This window comes from Hyalella azteca, unplaced genomic scaffold (assembly GCF_000764305.2).
Source record: "Hyalella azteca isolate HAZT.00-mixed unplaced genomic scaffold, Hazt_2.0.2 contig7095, whole genome shotgun sequence".
Classification (NCBI taxonomy): domain Eukaryota; kingdom Metazoa; phylum Arthropoda; class Malacostraca; order Amphipoda; family Hyalellidae; genus Hyalella; species Hyalella azteca.
Genome location: NW_025937227.1, coordinates 255,970 through 267,159, shown reverse-complemented (window position 1 = coordinate 267,159; position 11,190 = coordinate 255,970). Strand labels below are relative to the sequence as shown.

Here is an 11,190-nt window from a genome sequence, read left to right as displayed (position 1 = left end):
ATATTGTGATGATAAGTTTGGTAATTTAACAGATATATTACATCTCTCGCGTGAGATTTAACTCAATCGAGACTAGAGTTGACACAATCTTGGACGTTTGACACAATCTTTGACACATGAGATGCTATATACGCGTGGCCGACATTCAGCGCTCCAAAAAGGGACCAATTCCGTCCATTTTGGTCATTGGCACGAAGAAAATATCACTCAGATTTCATATAACTGAGATTAACAACAATAAAAATATCGTGCCTGTAAAAGGGTAAGGTAATCTCGTTTATAATTTACGTTTAGTCTTATTCCAAAATGAGTAGTAGAAAAAGGTGGCCAACTATTTTAAAAATATTTGTTATATATTGTCAGAATCATAAGCATAAAAACGATCGCACCGCAGCCCTCTTCCACCTCACATATGTCGTCCCATGACAATCAACTTATATTATGACGCCCATGACACGCAACTACCTCATGCCCGTCATGTGTCGTCTCTGTCTGAGTCATAGGTAACATTATACAATCATTATAACCAACACCCATCTCCTCACATATCGTCTCTGTCTGAGCCATAACTATTACAACAATTATAGCNCAGCGCGTGTACGGGACATGTAGCACCCGCTTGCAGCGCGTGTACGGGACATGTAGCACCCGCTTGCAGCGCGTGTACGGGACATGTAGCACCCGCTTGCAGCGCGTGTACGGGACATGTAGCACCCGCTTGCAGCGCGTGTACGGGACATGTAGCACCCGCTTGCAGCGCGTGTACGGGACATGTAGCACCCGCTTGCAGCGCGTGTACGGGACATGTAGCACCCGCTTGCAGCGCGTGTACGGGACATGTAGCACCCGCTTGCAGCGCGTGTACGGGACATGTAGCACCCGCTTGCAGCGCGTGTACGGGACATGTAGCACCCGCTTGCAGCGCGTGTACGGGACATGTAGCACCCGCTTGCAGCGCGTGTACGGGACATGTAGCACCCGCTTGCAGCGCGTGTACGGGACATGTAGCACCCGCTTGCAGCGCGTGTACGGGACATGTAGCACCCGCTTGCAGCGCGTGTACGGGACATGTAGCACCCGCTTGCAGCGCGTGTACGGGACATGTAGCACCCGCTTGCAGCGCGTGTACGGGACATGTAGCACCCGCTTGCAGCGCGTGTACGGGACATGTAGCACCCGCTTGCAGCGCCTCTAGATGACACCATCCGCTTGCAGCGCCCTCGTGGGACAGCGCCCGTATGGGCTAATGCTCTCGTGCTGTAGTTGTAGTTCGAAGAGGGTGCGAGAGACACTAACATCTTGCGACTATTTACTGGCAATTACCTATTAATAATCCGTTATAAATAAATACATAAAGCAAAGCATGCGGGGATTTGTGCATCGTGGAGCATGTGCCGTTCTAATTTCACCTCCATACAATGTCAGTAATGACTTGTTTGCTAGAATAATGCCATGAAAATACACTATTAATAAATTTAAATATAACCTCAGGAACGGACAACATTATTTGTTTATTAGAAGTTGAAATATTTATGAAAAACACAATATGATAATTTTCGGAGATATTTTTATTAAAAGGCAGCTCTCCTGTCTCCAATCTGCCGCCTCACGATCCTTTTGAGAATTCACACTCAGTTTGCAGTGCAAGCATAGACGCTGAAATTTATAGACGCCACAGATCCTTGCAAGATGGACGCGTTGTGATCCTGCAAGCCGAGCGGCAATTGTAATAACAGGTTCCATGGGGCTTTGTGATCTCCGTGCGACCTCCATTATGCGGATGAGCTCGAGTCATGCCACGCCAAGGGCTGGAAACAAGCATCCATGTTATCACGAGACGTCGCTTGCTAGCTTCAGATTATTATTATTATATTTTTTTCCTGTCATTACAGCAGGTAAATGGTATTTGATAATTAAAACGACTTTAATCACCCCCCTGCGGGGGCCGAAGAGTTTACTGACAGAGAATGAAGAAAGTACTTTTGAACTGCTGAGCACTGCACCATAAATAAAAAAACTAATAGAAATGGATTAATTAAAGAACTAAAACAAATTTAAGACAACATTATCAATGGAGAATATTTGCTAATCACGTAAATAAAATAAAATCCTAATCATAATGCCCTTTATTTCTGCAAGCTTTCAAAGTGAACGAAATTGAGCTTTAGAAAAATCGACTTCATCTTTATAATTAATGACGACACAAGTACTTAATGCTATAGGCTAGAGACCGCCAAACGCTCCAGAGCAATCGATGAGACGAGACAAATTAAATATTCACAGCAACCGCAGTATAAATAAAGGCCTCTGAAAAGAGTCCGGGTTACGAGGTGAAAGCACAAGAAAAATTTCCAGAACAATACATTTACGTGAATGAAACGTGAATGAAATTATTACGTAAATTTCAAAGCTTTTCCTTGTCGGAGTTTTGGATGAGGAGAAATTCAGGATGGATCGTACAAGCAAATAAATTTGGTTCGGGAAAACCTGCTTACATACTTTTTTGTTCTTAGCCAATTTGCCTTGCGTCTGTTTGCGTGTCACAAGAAGCACTAAATTCTACGGATTTACACGCCATCGTCTAAAGCCACGCGCCCGGCTATGTTGCGGACTACAACGGTGCATCAGCTCTACAGCATAACAAAACTTTCCCTAACTTTGAGCCAATGTTACACTTGAGGACTAATCTTACCCCAGCAGACGGACGGTATTGAATATGAGATTACAACTCGTACATATTTGCGAATAGACTTTACTCGCAGTGTACAAGCACTCTTAATGGGACTTATATCGTACCATGTCGTGCATCATTCCGTGTGTAGCTCTTATCAAGCGCCCATGCGTCCGTTTCGACGAAAGGCACAGCAACAGTGAACAATAAGGTACTTTGAAAACTATATAACTCACTCTTATTATTAGGCGATTGTAAAAAAACTCAGCGCTCAGAATCGGGAACGAATTTTGAAACATTTTTCTTATTTTCAGTATCTACAGTGAGTGTATTTAATGAGATATTTTTGAAAATGATCATTCTGAAATTCTGTTGACAAGTGTTCATTTTCAAAAGCCAACTTGGCAAGTAAATTTACAAAGCTAGTAGTCGATATAACGTTTCCAAAAACAAAAATCCCTCTAAGCTTATAGGAAACTTAACATCCGAGGGCTGAAAACAACTAATGATATTCAATTTATGATTTAACCAACTTTCCAAATTAAAGACCTGCCATCACATCCGCAGCATGTGCTGCCAGAGGTCGATGTGATCAATGTAAGCTTCCCAATCTCAACTTCAATTGCGGCTTCCCCCTCGACATGTTCTCCCGGGTGGAGGATAATAAAGAAAAAATTGCGAGCAATAATATTTAACGCTGCAACTGACACGGCTCACCGCCACCTAAATCGCTGGGGAGTTGTAGGAGCAAATGGCGACGGAGGAAACATGTCTGCGGCAGCTTCCTACAGTTGTGAGCGGTCATGGGATGACAGACTATGTCTGACGTGACGTGCCACCAGTTGTGAGGACTGAGGCGTTCGGAATATCATGCACGAGACCATGTCTGCAGTAGCATCTTGCAAAAACATGTGGAAGCTCAGCTCAATTTTCACAACAAGCTTCTTATTAAAAGTATTTTTCACGAAATGCATTTGCTCTTAACGGAAATCCACGAAAAACCCTTTCTAGCATGTGATCCACCGTCTAAAAAATTAGGTTAGGTATAGAAATGGCAGTACGCCCAGTCGCTGCGTCTGCTGGTTAACGAAGGATATCCTGGCTTCATGAATTCACCAGCTGCGCGCCATCCATTCATGACATGTGCGCCAGGCTTAGTATTATCGTTTGTTCAGCACTGACTATCAATTATAGAACAAGCTGGATTAGGACGGTGAGATAGCAAAGCTTTACGATGCAGGACGAGACGGCGCGACACCATAACCTGTCGGCATGTCAACCTCAATACGAACGTCTATACCAGCCCAATGGTAACATCCGAATTGGCATATATTCAACTATTTAAACGTAGCTCAGCATGAGAGACGTTTATTTCAAGATGAGGCTTACGTATTATACAATATATATAGAATTACGAATACATTAAAATTTCTAAACAAATTGCCAACAATAGTTTAACTTTCTCTAAATTTTAACACAAAAGTCGACTTATTAATCAAAGTGAAGAATGATGTGAGTCAATAGAAGACCATTATTTCATGAGAGAAAATGTGCATTGCAAACGTGCAAAACATTATCTTTAAAACTCGCATTCAAACGAAGTCACGGTACAAAATGTTTTGGAGGGCTTTAGTCAAATCTAAATTTTCCATTTACGTATCGAAACGGAAAATTGCGCCTGCAATGAATAATCATATCTACCCTCAACTATGGCACCGATGGATCTTTTTGGAAAGGTGGCTGCTTATGCTATCTGACTTTTTTGTGGACACGGCTTTTTGATGCTGCAGAGTGAAGCCTAACTCGCGAAATTTCCAAACATTCCCTACTAACACAGAAATTCGAGTCCGGATCGTACATCATATTTCAGTTACATCATCTATCATTCTTCTCCATTTTACAATCCATCACTAATCATCATCTATCAGCTTGAACCGATTTATCACGTTAACCATTATCTATAATCTTTAACCAACCACTCAACCATCTTAACCCGCTTTGCAAATTTAAACCATTATCTAACATTTTTAAGTGTACGTGCAAGAGTATGAGATTGTACAATGTTACATTTGGTTCTTGTACAGTTGTCGAAAGTCCTACATCGGGAATGTAAATTGCCAGAGTCGTATTTGAATCAAGTTATTTGATTAATTATACTATTTGTTAAACTTTCATTTAAATCAACCGATTGGTGCCTGATAACAAGCTAGCTACCTAGTCGACCCGGCTTTAAGCGTTCTAGGTAGATAGTCCATGTAATTCGAAAATCCCTTATCCCATCATCCCGAATAATGTTATCCAATTGCCCGTCATTCAGAACCCAGTTGATTATAATTTAACAAATCAAGTACCTTTATTGAAAAAAAAATAATCGATTCAACCCCCATTTCACACCTATCTCCAATCTATATACAAATAAACTTACACATCGTTTATTTTTGAGTGAAATTTAAATGTATCGAACAACAATTTACATTTTACAATGGTCATTTCAAGTTTAAATGCTGTCATTAAATAGAATTTCACAGGTATTATAGAGATTTGGTAACTACCGCAGTTACACGTTGAGTATCCACTATATATTTACTACCTATATTTAAAGTGCCATACTACAAACACACAAAGAACAAAATTAAAGCCTCCCAATTATATAATACATTCATTATTATAAATTCGTGAGCAAACACTTATTTCTGTCTTTAGTAGGTTTTCATACTAACAATTATCCCATCCTCGAAAATAAAACGTGTACGAGAAAAGTTCATTTCGGTGCATTGCTCATTATAAAAGTGAAAAGTACCTAAGTATTTGATTAATCAACGTTTACAGTGAACCTGATTAGCTTCATTTTATATGAATGATCAACTCCTTTAGAATATTCGCGTTCAGGTTTCCCACTTAATATATTATAACGTTATTATTCAAGAAAGTAGATTATGGGCTTGGAGTACACATCAATTTACTGTGAAACTAAACAGCAATCTATCTCAACTAAGAACGCCAAGTTCCCGCTTTTGCATTCGAGTATCTAGACTTAAAATTTGTATATTATCTACATATTGAACAATAACCACAATAAACAAATAGAAGTATCATCTATTGTCGTGATTAGACAATAGGTTTTCTACTGGATCATTGATAAGCAAGCTTTTAACAGTTGGGAACTTCCTTTCCTCCAAAATGTTCTCTTTGCTCACTGGTATCCCAGGAGCGGGCGCTGCCACTCGCACCAACGCCACCGAACCACCCGGCCGACTAACCTAACTAAAAACAGAAGCCCACGATTGCGGGGCAGATGCTATACTGAGATAAAGTATTGATGTTAGCTATTCTATTATCAGCACTGTGATTTGAGAACTGCTAATCGTTCCATGTATATGATCTTATTCTTTAATTTATTCCTCGCAAACTATGTCCTGACAACATTGTAGAATTAAAAAACTCGCAATTTTCTAAACGAGTGCGGACTGGTTCACAAAGCTTTAGTTTTTTGATAATGTCTATAATAATTGAAATGAATGATTTTGTTACTTGAACGTTATAAGGAAGAGTAGAAGATTAGAAAGTAAAAAGACAAGGCATCATCGATTAATGCCCAAGATGTTCTTGGGGGTTGTTGTTAGGTGCAAGAATAGTTGCCCAATGCGTTGGTTGCTATAGAAACCGACCAAACAGAAGCATCGAGTATAGCGAACATTAAGGTTTACCAGCCTTCCTTTGAAGATGCCTCAGTACAAGAAGACCCAATTTATTTGGCCCGTTTGATGACAGGAACGTAAGGCACTCCAATTTTTTCCTTTATATTTACTTAAGAGTTGCCTCTTTTTTGAGGGCAGGTAATTACTCGAGTATCAAGTTCCACGAAAGATAGAACCTAAAAACAACACAAACAATACTTTAAAATTAATACTGTCTAAGTGTTCCATATGCGAGATGAAGATATCTATAAAATATGTCATTGTAAACAAGTCACGTCATTTTCAACAAATATTTTGCGTGCTCATTCTTCATTTTATATCTCCCTGCCAGTCCTGCACGTTTTTTTTATGAGAACAATTTTTCTGGAATTTGAAAGTATCATTTGTAATCATTTTTGAAATGGTATTTTTAAATAAATTGTGACTCTCACTACCATCAAGACTGCATAAGTTACCACTCAACAGAAACTGCACTTACCTCGCCCTCTCGTCTTAAATACCGTACAATACTTGTCAGAAGTACAATTTGTAGGGTTCTATTACTGCATAAAAATATATTAACATAGTACATCTACTACCACAAAGCCAATTTTGTCGCTCAATAAAGATATGGTTCAGTTTTATTTGCAAATGGATCATTCCTATTGAAGGAAAGTGACTCAAGTCACGTGGCAACATTATCTCGACGGAACGACGAAATGAATTATTCACTAGAATTCGCCAGGAAAATAACGTCTCAGGTCGTTTTTGAGTCTCCTTACCCGGCAAGACGTAATTCTTATACATTCGTCGTCTCTTAATATTTTTAATACCTTCCTAATTGGCGATATTTGAGTGGCACTCGACACGATGTGGCGATATCCCACATGCAAAATGATCTGAGAGTGGATGGGCTGAATGTAGATGAAGTGTATGTAAGTGGGAGAACAATGTTGGTGGAGGCTGTGAAGAAATTCTGTGAAGACATTGGTGGGATGAATGACTTATTTACGTCAGGCGAAAATGCTGCTTCCTTTGAGCGTAAAAATCTGAGTGGTATGGACGAGGAAATTACAAATGAGGAAGTGAAACGAGTGGTAGAGCGGCTGAAGAATATTAAGGCAGCTGGAATGGATGAGATACCATAGGAGATGTATGAGATGTAGTACATCATCTGTACATGTATATTATGAGATGTACTTTTCTACTCGCTTCCAGTCACCGACATTTGGAACAGCCTCCCTGCTAGCATCGTTGACGCTCCGAGTGTGAGCGCCTTCAAGAACAGACCTATTTCATAATAGGCCCTAACATACCTAGCCATGGGACTATTTCTTCAGTGACGACACTTCTATCTTATTCTATGAGTACGGAGGTGAGAGTGCAATTGGCTGACTGATTGATCTATTCAATGTTGTTTGGACAAATTAGTGTTTACCTGATGCGTGGAATGAATGTCGGGTAATCTTGCTGCACAAGGGAGGCCACAAGAGCAAAAAGGAACTTAAGAATTACAGACCGATTGGCCTTGCTGGCACCAGTGGTAACATTTTCTGTGGGGTTATGAATGAGCGGATGCAAAGATGTATGAGGAACGAAAGAGTGCTTAGTGAAGAGCAAAATAGTTTTAGATATGACAGAAGAGTAGAAGATAATATATTTGTTGTGAATGAACTGATCGGGAGAATGAAAAGAGATGGAAAGAAAGTAGACACAGAGTAAGACACAGAGTAAGCGAATGACTGGGTGGATGAAGAACTTCTGTGTCAAATACTAGGAAAAATTGGAATAAGTGAAAAATGTGTGAAGCTTGTGAGAAGTACGAATGTGAATACTAGAGCAAAATATAGACTTGGGGATGTAGAGACGTACTGGGTGAGGAGCAGGAGGGGCGTACGACAAAGATGTATCCTGTCTCCACTTCTCTTCAACCTCTACACAGAAGAAATGGCTACGAGGATGAATAGAATGGATGTTGTTGTGCGTGTGAGCGGCGAAAGGTTAAAAATGCTTCTGTGTGCTGATGAGGTTGTGATTATGAGTGAAAATATTGAATAACTACAAAGTATGCTGGAATGTGTGGCTGAGTATGGGGGTGACTTCAATGTGCGATTCAGTGCGGAGAAGAGCTAGGTGCTTGTTGTGAATGATCGGTTGATGATATGAGCAGAGTGTGGATGTTGGGAGTAAATGAAATTTTTAGGTCAAAATGAGTATATACTTCGGGATGTGTGTGGACCAGGATGGATGACAGAGAACAAAGGCCGCGAATTTAAGTGAGGCGAATCAATGGTTGGGTATACTTTGAAGCGCAGCAAAAGTGAGAGTGAGAACATTGACCTCATTGACCTCATTGAAGTATACAAGTATATTCATGGTCTATACAAGGTCCCTGAAGGGTTACTAGAATTTGAAACAAGAACCAACACCAGGGGCCACGGCTATAAGCTAAAAAAATTGCGCTGCAACTTCTCCACGCGACAAAATTTCTTCTCGCTTCGAATCACCGACATTTGGAACAGCCTCCCGATGACATCGTTGGCGCTCCAAGTATGAACGCGTTCAAGAACAGACTAGATAAAGCTATGGAAAAATATATGTTCAGATTTGAAATGCCTAGCTCCTTATCGAACCCGGTGGAAGTCTAGTAGCTTCTTCAAACTATCGCCAGTCATGAAAAGATCCGGTCAAATGACACGAGTTTAGATCTATGAACAAGGCACGAAAAGGAAAAGAATCGGCGACAGGCCACATCAGGCCTACACTTCAGCGCCGACATCACTATGTTATGTTATGTTATGTTAAAAGTGAGAGTGAGTATGAATAGAGTATTGAGGGAAAAGTGTGGAGGAGTGTTGCAGTGCCTAGTATTATGTATGTATTGGATGTGATAGCATATAGTGATGGTGAGCTAGATAAACTGGAAATGATGCAGGATAGAGTGGCGAGACTGACATTAGGAGCCCCCAGGTGGACTGCGGTAGAGGCCCTGAGAGGGAACATGGGATGGAGTACCTTCAAGAAGAGACGAATGAGATAAGTTTTGAGGTATAAAGTGAGACTGGAACGAATGGACGATGAACGTGGGCGCGAAAGATGCATATGTGGAACATTGAGGTGAGCAAATGGGCACGTAGATGCCGTGCATTGGTATGTAAGTGTGGTATGCATGAAGCATGGGTGCACCATGGACTCGCTGGGCCAAAGGACGAATGGGTCGTGACAATACGGGGTGCGATTGGGATAGCGTGGGATGCAAAAGAGTGGAAAAAATATATAAATAAGCGATTGAAAGACTATGGGCTGAAGGTATGGAAGCAAGGAATTGAGAAAAAGGACACTTTAAGACTGTATCAGATGAAATCGATGCCAAAATATGATTGCATGTATAATGGTAGCACAGGTGGGGACCATCTATTTTGTAAGAGGGTAGGGGCGGTAGGTGTGAATGGACGTACATACAGGTGGAATAAGAGGAGGGAAGATTAATTCTTTATGTGTGATGGGGATGAAAAGGAAACTGTGGAGCAATTGTTGATGGAATGTGGGGCGTATGAGAGATAGCGACAGTCTATGATGGAAGTGATTCTGAACGAGGGAGGTGAGATTAACGATGTGGGCATGAGAGAACAAGGGAAGAGTGGATGGCATTTATTGTGGGTCTGTCTGAGCGAGCAGCTGTAACTATGTTCGAGAGTGTGAAGAGGTATTTGGAAAACGTGTGGAGGTTGAGGGAGAGGAGAAGGATGATAAGAGTGGGGTCTTGAGGAGTGGAGGGTTGAGGGAGGGGAGGGTGGAAAGGCAAAAGTGACCGTGCCAAATGTTTTAGTACAAATTGTTTCTGTTTTTTTAGGATGTTGACATGCATAACGGAATGTTTTAGTTTTTTAGGATTGCTGTGAATACGCATTAATTGAACTTTTTTGTTAACTTTTGAGGATGACGTGAACTTTTAATTTTTTTACGCTAGTGAAAGGTTTTTATTCAGCGTGTAAGACCGATTTAAAGGTCGTGACCGGAGGTCAGCACGCACCCAATTTCTATTCCAATTCCAAAAATCTTGAATACGCACTCGAGCAGTCTTCTGAAGGCACTCGATGACTTTGGTAGTAAGCAGTTGCGAGATATTTAGTCAACTCATTCTGACCAAGTTATTAAAGCAACCCAAAATAAGTCTGAAATATTCCTAAAGTAACGTGTGTCTAAAATAAAACACGTGAATTCAAATTTATTTGGTACCAGAAAGTTGGCCCGGCGTTGCCAAGGCTTGATAATTTCTGCAATTTTGGAATCACAATCCAGTCGTTCACGTAACACCTAATCCCGGTAATTACAACAGAGCTTACGTATTTTAAGTAGAGAAAAACCTCTTCAAACTAACATTTTACTGACAAGATAGGCCTTCATTTCACTACTGTGTGAAAATATGATGAAAAAATGTTAGCGTCACTTACATTAAATTCATAATAACCAATTTCAATATAAAATTTCAGTTTTTGATCTAAGCATCTAATCCCTTTTCTCAAATCATTTCCTATTCTCGTGCTAAAAAATAAGGTCCCGACACGATAAATTCCCTCAGCTCTGCTCTTGAGAAATGTTTTTATCGACCATAGTAATCTTTGACGATAACTACGATTTGAAGATGATTATTTGCTCCGAAAAGACATTTCTGTATAGAAGAATTAAAAATAACTATTGGGCCGCATCTGGGACTGTTGATTAATACAGATCACCAAAAATATCTTATTACAAGGTTTTATTTAAATATAAGGACAGGATCCACATCCATAGTTTTCATAATTTCCGTTGGAAAATTCATTTATTGGCCGGTAAAAATCG

The 11,190-nt window shown here is 40.4% G+C and overlaps 1 protein-coding gene across 1 annotated transcript; it reads right to left on the bottom strand.

Moving 5' to 3' along the window:
* Nucleotides 1-581: 581 nt before the first annotated feature.
* LOC125178100 lies at nucleotides 582-1,298 on the bottom strand. Its single transcript, XM_047881117.1, has one exon. It carries the CDS (start codon nucleotides 1,296-1,298, stop codon nucleotides 582-584), a length of 717 nt encoding a protein of 238 aa, XP_047737073.1.
* Nucleotides 1,299-11,190: the final 9,892 nt, after the last annotated feature.